The sequence below is a fragment of the Pteropus vampyrus genome, unplaced genomic scaffold (assembly GCF_000151845.1).
Source record: "Pteropus vampyrus isolate Shadow unplaced genomic scaffold, Pvam_2.0 Scaffold125, whole genome shotgun sequence".
NCBI lineage: Eukaryota > Metazoa > Chordata > Mammalia > Chiroptera > Pteropodidae > Pteropus > Pteropus vampyrus.
In genome coordinates, this window is record NW_011888906.1 from 873,853 (window position 1) to 894,056 (window position 20,204).

The 20,204-nt window shown below is 37.7% G+C and overlaps 1 protein-coding gene across 1 annotated transcript in view; it reads right to left on the minus strand.

Moving 5' to 3' along the window:
* Nucleotides 1–20,204, minus strand: part of MROH8 (maestro heat like repeat family member 8) — a 49,247-nt gene that overhangs the window by 8,914 nt on the left and 20,129 nt on the right. The window contains exons 10-17 of the mRNA XM_023534449.1: nt 15,488–15,623; nt 13,198–13,397; nt 12,040–12,177; nt 11,647–11,761; nt 10,024–10,188; nt 9,155–9,310; nt 6,779–6,905; nt 4,967–5,032 (exon numbers count right to left, since the gene is read on the minus strand). Coding sequence (XP_023390217.1) covers nt 4,967–5,032; nt 6,779–6,905; nt 9,155–9,310; nt 10,024–10,188; nt 11,647–11,761; nt 12,040–12,177; nt 13,198–13,397; nt 15,488–15,623 — 1,103 coding nt within the window. The remainder of the gene's footprint in view (nt 1–4,966; nt 5,033–6,778; nt 6,906–9,154; nt 9,311–10,023; nt 10,189–11,646; nt 11,762–12,039; nt 12,178–13,197; nt 13,398–15,487; nt 15,624–20,204) is intronic.

The following is a 20,204-nucleotide window of genomic DNA, read 5'->3' on the forward strand; positions in this document are numbered from 1 at the left end:
GGCCTGCATTTCAGTTCAATCTCCTGACCGGTAGGCTCAAATGTGAATACCTCTCTTGGGCAGGGATCCTATCCTCTTGAAGCCATACTTGACATACTGTCACAACCCTCAAAACATCCAACCCACCATGAATCATGGAGGAATTTGTTCCTACGACGTCTCAGCAGAGGGATGAGGTGAAAGGTAGGGGGACTGGGTGGTAAGAATTCACATTATTCACTTTAAAACAAAAACTTAATGCAAGTCACCATTGGACGTGTCTATTCTTCATGTGTCAGTTGCCTCATTTCCTTTCACTTTTCCCACATCACCTTCAAGAGGCCTCTCCGTTGGCCTAAATAGTTGAGCTCTGGCTTTTCACTTATGTTCCTCAACCAAAAAAAAAAAAAAATGTCTGGGAATTAGACCAATAGTGACCATTTCTAATTAATCTAGCACGCACCTTGGGGGTTTCCCACACTTTTACATGCATCTTATCAAAGTATTCACCCAGTACAAATTAATCTCTTTTCTCAGAAAATTTCTGCTTGTAAGAAAATTTTCTGCATCTCTACTTAAAGCAGACAGTAAGTACTCAACAGATAATAGTTCCCATCCTAGAAACATTGAAGGATCTGATGGCAGTTGTAGGAGAGGGGATTAGAACAAGGTAAAAGGGGGAGTAAGGAGTGGAAACCTCACATATATTGGGATAGATTTAGCATTACAACACATCAGAAGTTTTTTCTCGCTCGAAGGTTTTTAAGGGAAAGGGAAAGAGAAAGGAAGGAGAAAGGCCATAAAGAATTTTTAAAAATTTATCAATAACAAAATACGAAAACTGGTTGTTACTTTATTCTTGAGATTGTTGACAAGTAGACTAGGCCTTGACAGAAAAGCCAGTAATACAAACATTGCAACATTAACATTTAGACTCTCTTTTGAAGCCGTTTTAGTTATCTTTATCAAACTAGAACTTTATGAATGTCTGGTATGCCTCAAAAACTCAGTAGATTTTCACTATTTCTGCCAATTTAAACCAAGAGCTGCTCTCCCTTACATATTCTAATTCCTTCAAGGTTTTGACAACAATGTATATATATACATGTTCTGAGATGATTTTATGGGTAGTGGTAGCTTCATGCTGGCATTGTTTTAAGTCTGAAAAAAAAAAATGGAGCACTAGATGCCTCTTTGGTTTCTGAAAGGATTAGTTTTTACCTGATGTTGCTTGCCTTGCATTTCTAGGTAGGAAGACAACCCATAAGCTTCCACAACCTGTAAAATGTCTGCCTGGGATCTGGCTCAGCCCCCACCTTCTGGACTCGGAACAGAGCCTGGGAGGCAACGATGCGCAGAGAGGGCTCGGGGTCATTCAGCAGATCTTTCAGATCTAAGTGGCAAGAAAACCCAGGTTGGAGGTGAAGATGGATGGAAATGATCACAGGTCCAGACATTAAATAGCCGAAATCCTTACAGCAGTCAAGATGAAGGGCTAACTTTTTCTAAGCCGCTGTCTGAAAGTTTGTACACTTGTAGATCAATTCCAATTTTGATCTAAAACTTACTCGTTTCTGAGTTGCCAAATATTTTACTCCTTTATAGTAATCACACCGCCAGGTAGTCTACATAAAATCAAATTACCTGGATCTGCTAAGCTTTGTTTAATAATGTTAATGTCTGAGTTCCTATGTTGGTCCTAAAGGTTACTCTTAAATCATTATTCTTTTTTCCTATAATATTTTTCATGGCTACATACAATTCTACAATCTGGATATGTTATAAGTTATTCAACTAATTTTTTTGTTTCTAATCTTGGATGTTTCCCATTTTTGCTATTTTAAGTAACACTAAAATGAAAAGTAGGGGGACAGGGTGGAAAGGATTCACATTGTAATGATTTCTGCTTATTTTTATAGATTAAATTCATAGAAGTGGGATTTGTAAGTCCAAGTATATGTTAATTTAAAGGGTTTTGATACACATTCCAAACTTCCCTATAAAAAAGCTGTATCAATTTATGTTCATACCAGCATACAATGTCAGTTTCCTCTTAACATATCAATGTTAATTAGTAATCTTTGCCATTTTGACAGAAAAACATATATGGTATCTCATCATGGTTTTGTTTTGCAAACTTTTGATTACTAGTAATATTGAATATTTTTCATATATTTATTGGCCAGTTTGTCTTTTATGAATTGCTTATTCATATTGTTTACCAATTTTCTTCTGAGAAAGTACTGATTTTTTATTATTTTTTTTTTAGTAAAATGAGCTTTTTATAGGATTCAAATATTAAGCCAAAATGTAAGCACATAATAATATAATTTATATAAAGTTTTTAAAAGTACAAATGGTGTTCTATGTTGTTTGGTACACATACAAAGATACATGTACATATATATACTTGTAGTAAATGTATAAAGACATAATTCAAAAATTGTTACTTTTAGAATGGGCAGAGTAATCGAATTGTAAATAGATGTGCATACAGCTTCAGTTGTATTTGTATTTTTCATCTCTTTCTGTCAAGCATCATTCTGGCTATTTTCTGTTTATGTATCTTTTAGTTTACTAATCTTCTCTTTAGCTGTGTCTACTTTGATCTTGAACCCATTTATTGAGTTCTCAGTTTCAGTTACTATATTTCCAGTTCTAAGATTTCTGTTTTGATAATAGTTTCCAGCTTTCTGCTGAAATTCTCCATCTAATTGTCTAATTTTTTTCAAGAACTTGGAAGGGTCCAAGATTTTACCCCTTTTACAAGCTAACTAGGTATCATGCCATATTGTCATGGATTCCGAAAGAAGATACAAGACTCCTGGGTCAGAGATATAGGACACTGTTACAGCACACCAAGATGCATGTGCATCATGACTGCATTGGTTCCCCAAGTGCCACAGAGGTGGCGAGGAACAGTTTAGCTAGATACTGTACATGCAGTAGGTTTATGTCATAGCCAAAGATCTTCTGCTTGGGAAACCCAAATCTTTTATAATGGGCTGCAAGGAAATCTTTTCCTTTTCTCTGGAGAAAGACATTATCTTTATTATGCTGCATAGTAAGCAAAACTTCTTGCTGCTTCAGAGGGAGAAACTATCACTTTCCTCCAGGGAAGTTTCTACATAAATGTATTAAAAGATAGTTCAGAACAAAAACTGGAAAGTACTGATATTTTTAAAGGATAGTAACCCTTTATCATATTGCAAATACATCCCCTCACATTATTGTTTATATTTTCATTTTGTCTATTACATTTTCTTCAAAGTTGGTTTTTAAATTTTTTACATAGATAAATCTATCATTCTTTTTACATCATGGACCTGTGTTTGTATCATATTTAAAAAAGCTCTCTTCTTAATTTCTAATTCTCCAAGGTCTAAAAAATGCTCAGGACCTCTTCATAGTTTGGAGCTCGCCCTTTCTTTCTTTTTCTTTCCCTTCCTTCCTTCCTTCCTTCCTTCCTTCCTTCCTTCTTTCCTTCCTTCCTTCCTTCCTTCCTTCCTTCCTTTTTATTATGGTGACATTGGTTAACGAAATTCAGTAAGTTTCAAGTGTTAGATTTCTTTCTGTCACCACTTATTTGACCTCTTTTATCCCATTTACCTCCCCCCTCCCCCCATAGGAGCTTTTTATTTCTTAAGTAGCATTTTAGCCTTTAAATTAATCCTGTTTATTTTCAAAATGGAATACTTGACTAGTGTTTAGTTTCTTTCAATTCAAGTATTATGATCTGTCTTCATGTTCCATAGAATACATGAGAGAGCAGGTATCAATTTTGGAATCCAAAGGAATTGAAATCTATTTTGTCATGAAAGTAATTTAAATTGATATTTTAAATTTTGTTATTTTTGTTTAAATTTGCTTAAAGCTGCCTATGGAAAAATAACATAAACTGTTCAAAGAAGAGTGCTTGGGTGTTACTACCCTATTTCTAAATCAGAATAGTCATTGTAGGGAAAAGAGAGGTAGGATTATTCCATTAGGTTGAACCACATGAGATTGCTGGTATTTGCCTGTTTTTGCCCTACAAAATGGGAATTTTATATGGTTCCTTCTAATATATATGTATACAACTTATATACATATTCTAGATCTTCTATATAGATAACTTTAAAATAGAAAAGGAACTTTGGTTCCCCGGTGTTTTAAATTAGAAAATAATTTCCTTTTAATTGAATAGAATCAACCATGTAGAATCCTACCTCATAGAATAAAATAATCTATATGACTTTTTCTTTTTCTTTTTTTCTTTTTTTTGCTTCTGATATCTGTGGGGAAGTAGGAGAGCTTAGAGAAAAGTAGCATGATTTTTCTTAAATAAGCTTTAGCCTCAGGCTATTTTATCAGTTATATATTTTTATTTTAACAGCAGTGACTTATTCAGGATTTTAATTTGGTTCTCAAAGTACATGATTTTGGATTGTGAGACTTAGCATTTCATGGCATTTTTAAATTGTAGGACTATTTCTTAAGTGGGAATAAGTAATTCTTTGAGTACTAAATCCTCAAAGATGCACAATTCTAAAAAATTTCACTCACTGACAATTCAGAAAACCATTTGCATGATGGTTGCTTTATATCACTATAAAACGTTTCTATTATTAAGTCTTACCACATTACAGGACAACCATTTATAAAAAATAGTGCAGCAGTCATCTCTGGGGTACTAGTGAGGTGTCATCATTATTTACTGAGATAGTATTTTTGGGTAGTGTCTTACTTCCTAACAGACAAGTTCAGGAACTGTCCCTTAGACAATTCATCAAAGCTGGTTTCCAGACAAACAGGGTCATGTTTTTTCTTAATTGAATTGGGATGAGCCTGTCACTCAGCCAAAGTCTCCAAGGGCTTCCACTTAGCACAAAAGTCAGGCTTTCTGGTCCCCAGAGTCTCAGCTCTGCCACAGAGCCTGCCTATAGTCACTGCCTCAGATACCTTCCAAAGTATGGGGCACCCCAAACTCAAGTATTTTATCACTTACCGTCCTCTATCCAGTCAATACCCTTTATCTTGAGCTCACTGTGATCCATGTACTTTGAAAAGAGCCCTAAATGTAGAACAAAGTCAGTGAGTCTGTGATCTGGTTTTGGGTCTAAGCAGCTAGCAGAATTGGCTTTTTGATAATTAGATTCTAAACACTGAATTTACACGTGCTCGATAGTTACCTATAGATAACATAGCCCCTTTGTCCAAAGAAGTACTTCCAAGGTCACCTTCATAAAGAATGAGGATACTTGACAACATAATTTGGGAAAGAAGAGGATAGAAGTGACTGTAGAAATGAAAGAGTTTTCTTTGTACCTATACATAAGACTGCTGCTCTTCTGATAGGAAGTTTTGCATTCCTGGAGAACATCATTGTTTGGGCTAGGATGTCCACTTTCCCTGTAAGTTTTTTTCCCTAAGCGGGGGGGAAAAGTAAGAGTATAAAGGAGCGAAGTAGCAGCGCTATTTTTATCAGCCTCACTATAGTTTCCAGAATCAGAGACTATGTCAGATATACATATATAGTTGAATGTTTGAAATAATTACAGTTGCTTAATGAATATTACACCACAACAGTCCCTTAGACGAGTTAAATCTTCTAAACACACCTTGCTCACACCCACTTATGTCGCATATTGTGCCTATAAAGGCTTCAAATCCATCTTCATTTCTCTATACCTAAGTCTTCTCTGTTCTCTAAGCTCAGCCATGAGTCTCCCTGAGTTCTTCCCTGGCAGCTCTTGCCTTCCTGATCTAACCCTGCTCTGAGCATTTTGCAGATACTCCTCTCTTGGCACATATCGTTTTCTATCTTGAGTTTCTATTTAATGTTCACAGAGGTTTTCTCTCCTTTACTAGCTTACAAACTCCCCTTAGGAAGTTTTAATCCTTGGCATGTTTCTGTGTTCTCCACGGCCTGGTGCACACTGGATGTGCTATGCTTACTAGGTAAATGAATCCACCTCTCAGTGGATCTCTTATAAGGATAGGCACCTCAGGGATAAGAGGAGAATAGGAATTTGCTCTCATATGACTTATGATTTAATGTGGATAATCTGTAGTCTTATCCACCGAGAGCACTGAATTTCCTGCTACCAATACTGTCATCAGTCCATCACTTATAGGTTTGGCTGCATGTCAGAGATAATCCCTATTGGAAAGCCTGACACGAGTTTACAGTAGGGCTTTCTAGCCCTCAAAGTCTGATCAGAGGAGCCCATACTGGGACCTAAACAGGCTATAGACATGGAAGAGCCCCAGGAATAGTCAGTCCTAGGGTCTTCATTGTAGGATCCCAGTGGTTCTAGAGTTGGTTGTTTAGAAAAAAAATATGTGGACTTTCTGAGGCTGTTCTGGCTCAAGCCTGTCCCTAAGATTGGCCACAGTAGACTTTATCAAGTTTGCAAGAAACTGCCATCAGGCTACATGGCCTACAACAGCATGTCAGCCCTTGCTTGGGGCTCCCTGACCATGTGCCGATAAAGAGTGAAACAATCCACTATATCTAAGGAAAGGATAGAGATCATTGTAAAGGCAACACATAACTTCATTTCAGTTCACTCCACAAGTAGTTATTTGAGTATGTACTATCAGTTTGACCCTGTAGACTGGCCCAGGATAGTGGGGGTCCCAAGAATTTACCAGTCTTTTCCGTGAGGAAGGATAGTAACAGAAAGTGTATTTGTGACTCGGGAGGAAACTATAGATTCACAGTACAAAACAGTTCATAGATATCAACTGCTGATTAAAAACTACATCTGAAAAAAATTCAGCATATTAAATAATTAACAAAGCCATTATTTCTCACGTACAAAGAATTTGCAGATTGTTCCAACTTCACTAGGGTTGCTGTACCAGGGGCCTTTGTAGTACACTTCATGGGGCAGCCTCCACTTCAGGAACTGGGTACATATAGTTAGGACTCGCCTGCTCGCCTGTGAAAAAGATGATCAGAGATCAATATTTTCAAACATTTTTTAGCTGAGGCAACCTTTCTCAAATAAAACTGATATTAAAGTCCAATATGAAAAGTTGATATACTCAGAATTATCGTGGTTGAGTGAAGGGAAGGGTAGAAAGGAACCAGAGTCCTGACCTCCATCAACTTTCCCTCCCAAACAGTCCCTAAAGGGGACTCATAAAACCTGTGGGTTTCTGGAGAGGATGCAGAAACCACTGGTCTAGGGTAAAAGTGTAATACCCAGACCGGAGGTAGGGATGCTATGCCCATTTGCTGCTCCTATGTTATTTTTCTGTCACTCTACACAGGGAAGTGTAGTTCCTCTTCTCACAGTCCTCGTGGAATCTCTGGCTTGGAAGGAACTCTGGAGAGTATAGATCCTTTTCTGATTCAAACACTAGAGCAAAATTTAGCAAGTAGGCCTCTTCTTTATGCATTACTCTCAGAATGCTTCCCATGCACCATATAACACCTCTGATGAATCTCCAAGTAAGTATATTGTTCCAGGTCCACTAGATATTTGGGCCATTGAAATTCCTTTGGGGATTGATGGGCATACAAATTAGTTCAGCTACTTTGTTTGGTAGCTTGTAAATATCTAATAAAATTAAAGGTACCCTGATATTCCACATCTGGGTTTATGCCCTCAAGAAACTCTCACACATGTACACAAAGAAATTTGCACAAGAATGCTCATTGTTGTAATAATGAAAAACTGAAAACAATCTAAATGTCTAGGAATGGGAAAATGGGACAAGTTGTAGGATATTCATATGGTAGAACCCTATATGGCAGTGAAAATAAATGAACTAGAGCTATACAACATAGATAAATCTTATAACGTTAAATAATAAAGTTTATAAGTGATACAACACATAAAGTTTTTTACATACTTTTTTTGTGTTATCTTGTTTTTTTGGTTAGTTTGTTTATTTTTAGGCAAAGCAACCCTTGGTTGACCTCGCAGGTTGCGAGGAACTTGTCAGCTTACAATCATTTATGTTTAAAAATTTTTTATGCCTACAGCACCTGGTCTTCCTAGGTGGTCTCCCATCCAAGCTTTGGAGAACATACAAGATTTTAAAACATAGAAAATATTACCACAGAAATGATAAAAACAAAATTTAGGATAATAATCCTTAGGGGAATTTGATTGGGAATAGGTGCATGATTAATTCTTGTTTTATTTTTTAGAGTGGGTGGCAGATATGTGGGTGTTTATGATGTCTTTCGTGTCAGTGATTCTCAACATGGTGAACATTAGATCTCTCCTCTCTGCTTAGGAAACCCTCAGAGGAGCCTTGAAGAAGTGGCTAGATGTTATTGAAGGTGTGAAGGAAAAAAAGCCCAGAGCCTCGGCTGCTTGCCTTGTCTGACTGCCAAAGGCTGGTGGGGCGAGTTGGTGGTGGCTGTCAATACCTCCACATATCTGAAATATATCTGGTTGGGAAGCTCTGCTCCATACTTTATTGGGGTCTGAAATATTTCATATTTATGGCTACGAGGCTATAAAACTTCCCCCATAACAAAGTGCCAAGGTCCATCGTAATCTTAAATCCTGTTTCTGAACCTGCTTTTGTTTCTGTAAGAAGGAGCACAGTTAGGTAAGAATTTCAGCATTTTTCCAGAATCTTTGAAGCCCAAACCTACTTCTCTGGTTTGCTGTAACTGGTGGTTACAGTTAGCACCTTGGAACAGACAGGCTTCAGACAGTACAAAAAGATGATGACATCCCACCCACAAATCTTACGGCAGAAACTCCTGGAAGATTTAGGAGAGGTAGTAAAGGCTTCTCTAGGTTATCAGAGAAGCTACTATTTCTGACTTAATCTCAATACAAGTCTTTTTGTCTTAAAGTCATGAGGCAGTTCTTGAATGAAAGAAGAAAGATAAGAGAATATTATCATTGTCATTAACAAAAAGAGTTTGTTGAATTGGACACTGTATCTAGGGCTCCCATCTAGGCTGAATGTTGGGGTGGAGCTTCAAAGGGTATAATACATTCGTTCTTAACCACAAAGAGCCGTAATTTGCTATATAGAAAGAGTAAGATTTTTGCACAATTCACTTAGGCAAAATAATTGAAAGGCAGACTGTACCAGTGGCAATAATGAATAAAGATGGTACCACAAAGTCTCCTCCCTCAAAGATATGAACTCTTATTTGCAGATTTGGCTTTGGTTTTGAAGTAAAATTCAGAAATAAGTTGATAGTAGGCATTACCTTGGCTACTGCATCATTTTCATCCTGAGAATATAGAAGTAGTGGAATCAAGCTGTCCAGGACTTGGTTCTCTACCCGTTTTTTATCTGTGTATTTCACAGACTTGATGGCGGCTCCAAAGAGGGTCATGGAGAAATGCTGAACATCAGGTCTCACCTATGAAGGGAACATCCAACGGGAAGCAACTCACTGAAACTGTTCATGCTTAATTTATAAAAGCGTTAGTTGGTTGAAATGCCAGTCCTGCTATGAGGCTATTCAGCTGTAGGTAGCTGAAGGTAAGAAACTAAACATATGTGGAAATAGCAAGCCTCGCCACTTTGTACTACTTGTTCTCTCACTGTGAGATAGGGGCACAGTCCCACCTGTAGACATCACATCTTGTGCCTGATACTGGTATTAACCATTCACAAGGCTGTTTTGTTGAAATTCAAAATCCCAGTCTTGGTATATTTGACTCCTCCAAGGACGTGGTTCATTGTGCTTCATGTATTTCTTTTTTGGAAAATCTTTGCAATTTGGGATGGGAACGTATGTATTGTCTACCATCTCGACCCAGTCCCAATCATCCTTGAAAGGAAAGATAATGTCTTTTCTTATAAAAGCTCTGTCCTCATTCCATGAAGCAGGGGAGTACCTTGGCAAGTCTCTATGTCTCAGGTTGTTTTTTTTTTTTAATCTGAAAAACAATAATACCAGCCCTACCAACACCACAGGTTATCTGGAAGGGTCTTAGGAGAGATTTGAAAGTGCTCTGAGTATATAAAGCACTGTATAAAATAGAGTGTATTTATTACTATTCCAACCTCTATTTGCTGTTATGCCATTACCCTCCCCCTAGGACAGTCTCTCCTCTCTCACTGTCTTACATCATCAAACAAGGAGAACAGGGTCCTCATCATGGCAGTCAGGGTGGTGACGTCTATTGTCCTAACAAGCTGCAGGAGGATCTGGATGGCCAACAAAACGATCTTCTCATCTGTTTCACATAAGAGGTCTAAGATGTTCGGCAACAGCTTCTTGATGTCTTCCCTCTGTGAGCCCAAAGGGAGTGCATCACAACCTCTCCTGAGAGCACTTCATCTGGTACCAAAGTAGGGCTCCCCGCCTTTACTCAGTACCTAGCGTTTGTTGAATTTTTGCTGGCATTGGCTAGTCAAGGACACAGAAGTGAAGAGGGTATGATTGCCCTCTTCCAGGACTGATATGTAGAGAAGAGAGCAGGGTGAGGTTGAGACTAGGTGACATTGGTCTAGCTATATGGACTTGGGCTTAATTTAAGCAACTGCTTTCCTAACAATGAGGGAAAGTGGAATGGCTAGCTCGAGTCATAGTGAGTTTCCCAGCATGGAAGATGTTCAAACAGAGCCTCAAAGATTCCTTATAGGAATTCAAGCAGAAAATGACTAAGGACGCTTAAGGGTCTTTCCCATTGGGATTCTGCTCTTTTGAAACCCCCCAAAAAGTACAATCTCAGGGGTTTAAAGTTTAAAACATACATGTAAAAAGTAAATAGAATAAGCCAACCAATATTGATGTAGGTAATCAACCAGAACATTTTTTTTAAATAAAAGAAATAGAACTGAAGTTTGTTTGTTTTCCTCCTAATTTAATCTTCTCTTCTGACCCAGGCTTAGTTTCTGGCTAGGCCTGTGGAAAATAAGCTTTCGACATGAATGTCAATGACTCTTGTCTTAGATAAGGCAACATGGTACGAGGCATAAAAAGACAGTTTGTGATAATGAGGGTACCTCCTACACAGACTGCAGGTTTCAAATATTATGAATGTGTGTGACTTGGACTTTTATTTTTTAAATTTCATTAAATGTTTAACAGTCTGGACTTACATATTTCTTAGGTATAAAATTCAAATGGTACAAGGAGATGTACTCCCAACCCACTCCTCCGCTCAGGCCACCCAACTTTCCTCCTCAGCTGTTACCAGTTTCTTGGATATCTTTCTGGGGTGCATTTTATTTATGACTTAAGAATCAGTGGTCTGGGGGCCCCTCCTACCATCTTCCGATGTTTGACAAGATAGTGCAGTCCCCTCAGGGCAAGGATTCTAAAGAGATTATTTCCATGTTGTAGCCAATCTGTCAAGCGGACAATTGAGTATATGCTGGGTAGTCTCCTAGCCACTGGACTCTGGAGAAGCTGAAAGAACCCAGAAATCAGCCAAAGAAGTTACTCTTAAGCCTTTTTTCATGAAAGGAGCCACTTTCCCACCAACTCCAAATTATATATTTCCCTTTGAAACCTCCACTATACAGCACATACATTCAGGGTGATTGCTTATACCGTAGGAACATAAGGAATGCTAAATAATGAATATGTGGAAAGAAGAATTTCAATAAGCTTGAACTTGAAACTATTTTAATCCCACATCCGAAATGGATCCCAGCTTCTCACTGAATCAGATAGGGTCTAGAAAGACAGGTAACTCTGCTTTATAGGCTTCCTGAATCCAGCTTCTAAATAATGAGTCTTACCTCCACAAAAAAGCCTGCAGATGTGAGTTTATGTTTATCGTTCCCTCGGTTAAGAAGAGGGACTAACAAGTACATAACCTTATGAGCAAGGAGGCGATTTTTTTCCAGCAATGCACTGTAAAACAGAACACCAACAGAACAACTCTTAGAAATGCTCCTAAACAGGGAGCATTGTTCTCAGGCTGGGGGCCCTCTGAAGTGTTTGCCTGGCTTCAGGTGCACAGGAGGATGGCAGGGACACGGCCTCTGAATAATCTGCCTGACATTATAGGTCTTTGCCCACCCCACAATGAGAAGATTAGCCAACCCTGGTGTCTGTGATGACTAAAAAGGGAAAGAATACTTTAAAACAAAGCTGATTTACAGCAGCTATGCATGGCAAGGAAGCCTTACTTGGCAAGGAGAGATACTCCCTGAAGATGGCAATCTTTTCCTGCCAGGAGGGTCCATCCTTTATTTTTTTCCATGATGTGGAATTCCTGCCAGCACAACGTTCTGAAGAGGAGAGCCTTTGTAGCCTGTATGGAGAAGCTAAATCGAACAAAAACAGTACAGGTGAATGGAACAGATCACTCCAGTACACAACCATCAGGCTCTCACTGAGGAGGGGCATGTACTGGTAACTGCTGGACCATAATTCTCTTTCTAGATTTCCCAAAAGACTTTGAATGCTCTAATAACTTGAAAGGGCCTTCACACAAATATAGGCATGAAGAAATCTAACCAGATTTTGTTTCCCTGGGATTTGGAAAGAATTCTATGATAAAACAAATGATAATGAGATTGTAAACAGATACCGCTGCTTTTTTAAAAAGCTTTATTTAGATACCATTTATACCCCATACAATGTACCCTCACTGCATTTTTTTTTTTTTTTTTACTACTTATTGAATTAGTATCCTGGATATAACATCAGGGAATCTTAAAGCTGGAAGGGTCCTGGGAGAGCACCTAGTCTGATGTCATATACAGATAAGGAAATTGAGGCAAAGAATAATAGAAATTTGCCCAGGGTACACAGCTAGTTAAAGAACGAGAATTAGAACGCAGTGCTCCTGACTCTTAGTCAGGTGTTCTTAAATACTCCACATTTCAGCATTTCCTCTGAAAGAAATCCATGTGCCACAGCAACACTAAGAAATGTCTATTGAGACCCTAATGGGGAACTAAAGATACCTCTCTAGGCAATAACGCAGAAATGAGATATTGTTCAATTATGGTTCAGTATGGTTTAGGGGATGGATTTAAGGATGTTTTGCTTGTCTCTGTCTCTACTTGATTTATCAGGAAAGAGCTGGCAAAATATCACACATTATTTTGCAAGGCATCTGAACCCGGATAGTCTAATCTACCTTGGCACCAATAAAACCAAGGACAACCAGCAAGAGCCCAGAATAATTCTTGGGCATTTCATCTTGATGTCGCATGAGGATAGCAGACTGTGAACCTCTCCCATAGTTGGGATCACAGCTTGGCCATCCTTGTATCCACTACCGTGCCCAGTGTTTAGTAAATGTTAGTTAAAGTCAACAAAATCACAATGGGCAGTACCACAAAGGAGTGATTGTAGCAACTTTTGAAGGCATTTCCTGTTCTGTGTACAGGCCACTTGGGATGGCGACATCAGACATGGTGAGGCCAATGCTGTGGTGAATCTGGACGAGTAGTGTCATGAGAAGCTGAGGAAAGAGTCGGAACGTAGCCGCTCGGAGTCTGTTTCCCACAAACACCTCATAAAGGGCATCTGTCGCCTGTGGTGGAAAAGGCACAAGCAGAGCTGAACATGCCAGCCCTCATCCTCACTGTTGCTTTCCTTCTGCTTATGCCAGAACATACTTTCTCGTTCCACTATCCCATAGGCGGAACAGGAGTGGCACTCAATGTAGGGACATGATAGTGAGGGGAAAAAGGAAGAGGAGCGAAGTGGTCATTAAAAGTTACCAAAGGCTGAGGGGGACTTCGGAAATCCAGAAGTAAACTATAAAGGAAACTATTAATATATTTGACTGTATACACATATAAAACTAGGGCAATTTATCATAAATAAAGTTAGATGACAAATAATCTGAAAGGTATTTGTATAATGCGATATTCTTAATATATAAAATGCTCTTACATCTCAGAAAAAATATAAAGGCTGCTGCTCAAAGTGTGGGCCACACACCAGTAGCACTGGCTTCACCTGGGAGCAGGTTAGAAATGAAGAATTGCAAGCCCCATCCAGACCTTCTGCATCAGAATCTGTATTTCAGTTAGATGCTCAGATGATCGTGATTTGTGTGCATATTAAAATTGAGATGCACAGGTATATAGGACGTGAGCACACAAGTCAGAAAGAAGACATATAAATAGACAATTAAAAAACATGTATAAATGTCAACCTCACCAACAATGAAATTATAATTATCTTTTTTATTTACCCTTAGATAGGTAGGTAGATGAAATTATAATTAAAATATGTTACTTTTTCATCTGTGAGCTAGGCAACAATGAGAAGCCTGGTAATGCTCAGTGTGATGAGGGTGTGAGTAAATGGGCATTCTCATATACAACTGGTGGAAGGGCGATGTTCTAGAAGACCATCTGGAAACACTATTAGAAGTTTAAATCAGTCCATACCTTGACCTAGAAATTCCCCTTCAGTGGACTTTATCCTAAGAAAATAATTGGTTAGGTAGAGTGTAACAAAATTTATGTCTACATGATTAAGTTTGCTATAGTACCGTTTTAATGGTAAAAGTTTGAAAACTTTTTCATTAATAGAAAACTTGATAATGAAATAAATGTAAGTTTTGTACCATGTATTATCTATTTTTAAAATGGCAATTAAAAATAAATAAATTACTATGCAGCCATGGAAAGGATAACAGAAAACCCTGGATATTGATACGGAAAGTAGTTTATACATTGTTAAATGAAAAACAAGTCATCAAATAGTATATGTACTATGATCCTTATAGTTAATATATATACATACATAATTTTAGAGACTAACGTAATTAAATATATACTTTTTCTGCCCTAACTCCTAAAACTGCAATAAAATGACATTATAGGAATTTTTAAAAAGGCATAATCCCACAACAGAGAGAACAGGAGAAGAGACAATAGCAGAACAGAGATGTCAAAATAATTTTGGAAGATTAAAAAAAAAAAGTATAAAAATAATGTAGGCAGGAAAAAGCTGAACTGTAAACTGGTAGGGAAGAAAATAAAGTAAAAAAGGTATATGTGGGCAGTCGGGAAGGCTGTGCACATAGCGGGCAGGAGGTTTATAGGAACTCCGTACTTTCTGCTTAATTTTGCTGTGAACTTAAAACTGCTTTTTAAAAAAGTCTATTTAAAAGAGAAAAAAAAGGGGGTGGGGAAGTATACCAAATACATACTCAAAAAGGTCATATATGTATAAACATTTCTAAAAACTTCATTTTAAGGAAGATGGTATAATCATTATTTAAATATTTACCATCTGGTCCTTTACAGAAATGGTTTGCCGACCTCTGCTTAAAAAGGACCTTTGCTCTCTATTTTATACTCTTTTGTATTATTTGAAATTTTTTTTCATGAGTTTGTGTTATTCTTAACTACAATGATACGGATTTTTTAAAGGACGAGAGAAGGAATGTTTAAAACATATTAAACCAAACTAATTCCTTCACTTTCCCCAACTCCCTCCATGTCAATTCCTTGGTAGAGACACACTGGAGATTTCTAAATTGGTGACAGAAGCAAACTTTGAAAGGAACCAAAAGGAACACTCTCTAGATGGAGTGTCCAGCCAGTCCTCCCAAGAGGGGAGCATGATGAGCCAAAGTTGGAAGGGCAGAGCATGATGGCTTACAGCAACAGCCACATAGGCCATCTTCTCCTGGGTGGGCACATTATGGCATTTCTGCAGCTTTCTCAGGAGCCTCCACAGAATCCAGGTTGTGCTGGGCAGCTCCACCTCCAGAGTTCTCCACAACTCAGCCAGACACCTACAAATCCCAGATAGGAAGGTTTAGGAGAATGGCTTATCTTAGGCCTACCATGATCACAATCATCCTAGTTGGTTTGGAATCCAATCTGTAAGAGGTTTTCTTTCACTTTAGTCCTTCAGAGTAGCAAAAAACTTACCATCCAATTTCATAACAGTAACTCCCAGGTTTTATAAACTCACGTTCCCAGTGCTTTGGCTTGGACTTCAACACCATTCACAAACTGATCCTTATATTTTCAGGCTCACAACTTCCTCATCACATACTCTGTGCCTTAGCTACCCCAGGCCATTCACTTTTACCAAACCAACAGTGACTCTGAAAACCCTACGTCTTTGCTTATGTCATATTCTTAAACTGGAAGGTCCATTCCGAAACTCTTCTCTGCCCATCAAAATCCTTCCAGGTCCAGCTCCAGTGTCATCTCTTCTACGAAGGCTTTGCTGCTTCTTCATCATGTCACGCATGAAAGTTCCCATAACACTTTAAAAATTTCTTATTTATAGAGATCGCCTCAATCTTACACATGCTATTGTCAGTTCTTTGGATGTGTGTCTATCTGCTCCTTCCGAAGGCAGGGATTATGTCTGGCTTTTCTTCTATGAATCCCTCAGGGCCTAGCACAATGCCAGGCTCACAGAAGGCTTTCAAAGATATATTTATTCAATCCAGTATATGGTCCTCAAATTTTGGCTAAGGTCGAGCCCTGAAATAAAGTTTTGATCCTCCTTAGAAGATATCTCTTCTTAAAGAAGAACAGCATGTAATAAATTCTCTTCTACCATTGACTCAAAGGTGGAGCCTGAGAGTTATATAAACATTGTTGGGGAGCATTAAGGTGTGTGTGTGGGGGGTGAAGATTGGGAGTTACTCATGCCTTTAACCCATCCTTTTGTTTTTGGAATCTACCTAGGTATCTTTGTATGCTAGAGTCAGTGTTTTTTTTAAAGTGTGGTCTTCCAACTATATGCATCAGAATCACTCTAAAAACTGAGGGGCTATTCCAACATTTCACTCCTTACTCTGGTCATTCTAATCTATGAATAAAACAAAGTAAATGTCTAAAGGACGGATAAAGTGAAGGCCGGAAAGGCAATGCGGGATGCTGCAAAGGCTCGTAACTGTAGACTATCAACATTCATTCCTGGGGTGAAATTAAGAAATTCCTGTATTTACTTACTTTTAGTTTTTTTTCCTCTACATTCCTGAGGGAGTAAATGAAGTACTGTGAGAAGCTATTTATTGGGAAAGAAGTGTTTCAAATGCTTTCGTTCTGCACATTTGTTAAGTGTGCTGGGAATGCATTTGAATTAGGAAAACACGCACATTGGCCTATAAACCTTCATAGATTTTAATATGAAAAAAATCATTTGGAGAGTTTGCTAAAAATATGGAACAGTCTCACTTCCAGTGATACAGGTTCTGTAGATGTGACATGGTTTTTTTGTTGTTGTTTTTGTTTTTTGCCCATCATTTGGGAATGAGCATCTATTAAACTGTTTCATACATTCCTGGCATTTATTTTTGCTATTCTTCTGTCTAGAAGTCTCTTCCACTCCCCCATGCCACCATCTGATTGGCTAATTTACACTAAAAACTCAGCTTGGGGCAGCCCTTCTTTCAGAAATCCTTCTCCAAGCCTTCATCTAATTGAGTTCCCTCCTAAGGATCTCCGTGGAACTTATTTTGCTTTGGCATCCTCTGCTATTCATCTGTGTCTGCTACCAGATTGTGTGCTGCTTGAAGTCAGGGTCCCTATCCTTTCCATTACTTCCCTGGTGCCTAAAAGCACGCTGGACACAGCAGATGCTTTGAACAGACTTTTAAGAACAGTCACCCCGATCTGTACATAAACGAACTAATGGACTTCAGGTAAATGACTAAAAATATAATCAGAATGAAGTTTCCTAACTCATTTTCCTTTCTAACAGGTTCCATGTTCTCATATGATCTAAAGCAGTAGTTCTCAAAGTCTTCCAAGAGCTAGTACAAATATAAACACAATAAAATAATGCTAAACTTATACTTAAAATAGATATATTTGATATTCTGTACTAAATCACATATTTTATAAAAGAATCTAGTATAGTTAAGCTGAAGCAAGTAGTAAAGATTTAAAAACAATGTATTAGAGAAATATATTAAAATAAGAATATTTTTAAAAATCTATATTAATTCATTTTTTCTCTCAATGAGAAGTCCTCCTTTATTTGATTTAATAGTAGAATGCATAAGTTCAGCTTAGAGAAAACATCAGCACTACACCAAGATATCATGTGAGAACCGTTCACTGAAAGTGGGTTTCAAACAGTTTAAAGCTGAGAAATCTTTTCTTCAAATACAATAATTACCCAGAATCACAATATATAAAGCAGATAAAAGAGGTTTTGCTCTAGTTAAAGTGGTGGGCATGGGTGGGGTGGAGTGGGGTGGGGGCTGGAGCCCTCTTCTAATGCCTCGCTGCCTCCCCCATAAGGTATGTCCTGGAACTTCCTGGGTGCCTCCAACTCTGAAAACCAAAAACCAAACCAAACCAAACCAAACCAAAAACCAAACCAAACCAAACCAAACCAAAAACCAAACCAAACCAAACCAAACTAAACACAAAACATCTTGTTTCTTCTTCTCTATGATTCTATTTTTTTTATATATACTTATATACTTATTTTTTGGCTAAATCTCAAGTGCATTGCGGACATCATGACATTCATCCCTAAATACTTCAGTATCTATCGACTAAGAATAAGGAAATTCTTCTGTATAACCATATTATCTTTTCACACCTAAGAATATTAATTTAATAATTTAGTATAGAGTCTATATTTAAACATTTTCGACATTTTCTTTCTGAGTCTTTCTCAACCAGAATCTAATCAAAGTCACCTATTGTATTTGGTAATGTCTCTCTGTCTTTTTATCTGGAACAGTGGTCCCCAGCACCATTTTTCTTTTGTGACGTTAACTTTTTTGAAGAGTTCAGCCCAAATCTTGTAAGATGTTCCTCACTCTGAATTTGTTGAGTTGTTTCCTTATGTTTATGCATTATATTCTCATTTATATTGCAAGCATCTGCCTATATCTTGTCTATAAGAATATCATTAGATTTTTGAAGGCAACCATTTTCCACAATACTCAGAGCTGTGTCATACACCCCAATTTAATCCAGAGGATGTACCAGGTTCTGTTACCTGTCATATGGTACTGGATGACACAGAAGGTGGTTGATCACTATATCTGTGTACTTGGGCCTGGAGAGAAACAAACTCACGGTAGTTATGACTTGTTGGCGGACTCTAGGATGGCTGATTAAGGATAGCTGGGCACAGATAACTCCCATAATTTCTGGCACCTGAAGAGAGAAAAGAAATCACTAGACCTTAATCTTGTGAGACACTGATAGTTACTGAGGCTATTGTAGTTATTTCTCAAAAGTCCTGAGGGTGACTTTTAAAACAGAATGTTTATTATTTTTTAAAAAGTTTATTATCAAAACTACTTAAAATATATCTGTATGTATGTATATGCATATAAAAGGATTTGGAAGAATATTATACAAAGAGATTAATAATGTGTCTTTGAATGATGAGATCTTTTTTTGCTTATATATTTTTTCTAATTTTTCTTCGATGATTACTTATTAATTTTATAATAATACAAACTAATAAAATTAGCATTGCAAGGAAGCTGGGTTTCTTTCACTCTGACTCTGAGAATGGCAGAGGAGTCATACCTGCCTTCCTCCCAGAGATGTCTATCATGTTCAGGCAAAGGAAATGGGCCATTGGGCTTTGGTCCATTTCTCTGCTTGAACTACTCTTCCTGCTCATAGATGCATGGTTTCAGGACTCTGTGGAAATGTCAGCTTCTCAGGGAGGCAGTCCTCAACCATCTCATATAAAATGGCTGTCATTGCCACCAGTTGCCAGAAACTGGTTTAAGGATGGCAGGTGATGCAATTTTGGCAAATGAAACAGAAGGGGAAATCTGCTGGGGGCTTTTGGGAAAGATTAAAGGGGCAAAAGGAAGGCAGTGCCTCTTCTTTGCTGGATAGTCTTGTCTTATCTGGTCATAAAGTCTAAAATTGTAGTGACTATCTTATGACTATATAAACAGGCAAAGTAGAAAGATGCAAAAGCCCTTGTCCCTTTAATAACAAGGTTGAGTCACTAAATATATTCTACTTCCAGACTTATTATATGAGATAATAAATGCTTTGTTTAAGCTCATCACAGTTGATTTTTAGTTTTTTTAAACAGCTGATAGCACCCAACTGATACAAGTGTCCATCTCACCATGCTCTCATTATATTGTTCTCCTTGCTATTGTAATAGATTAAAAAAATGGATTTTCATTATTTAAAAATTTCTTTTTACTTTTATGAAAATGCACACAATTTTAAAAGCCCAGTGGTATTTCAAGGCTTTCTCCAGCCTATTCTCCAGAGACACTACTTCTATCTCTTCCAGTGTATCCTTCCATATTTCTAAATGACATAATTATGTTATTTCTTGATGTATCAATTTTAGACACATTTAAATAAATTCTCTTGATTTTAAACTTACTAAGTCGGCCCCTTCTAGG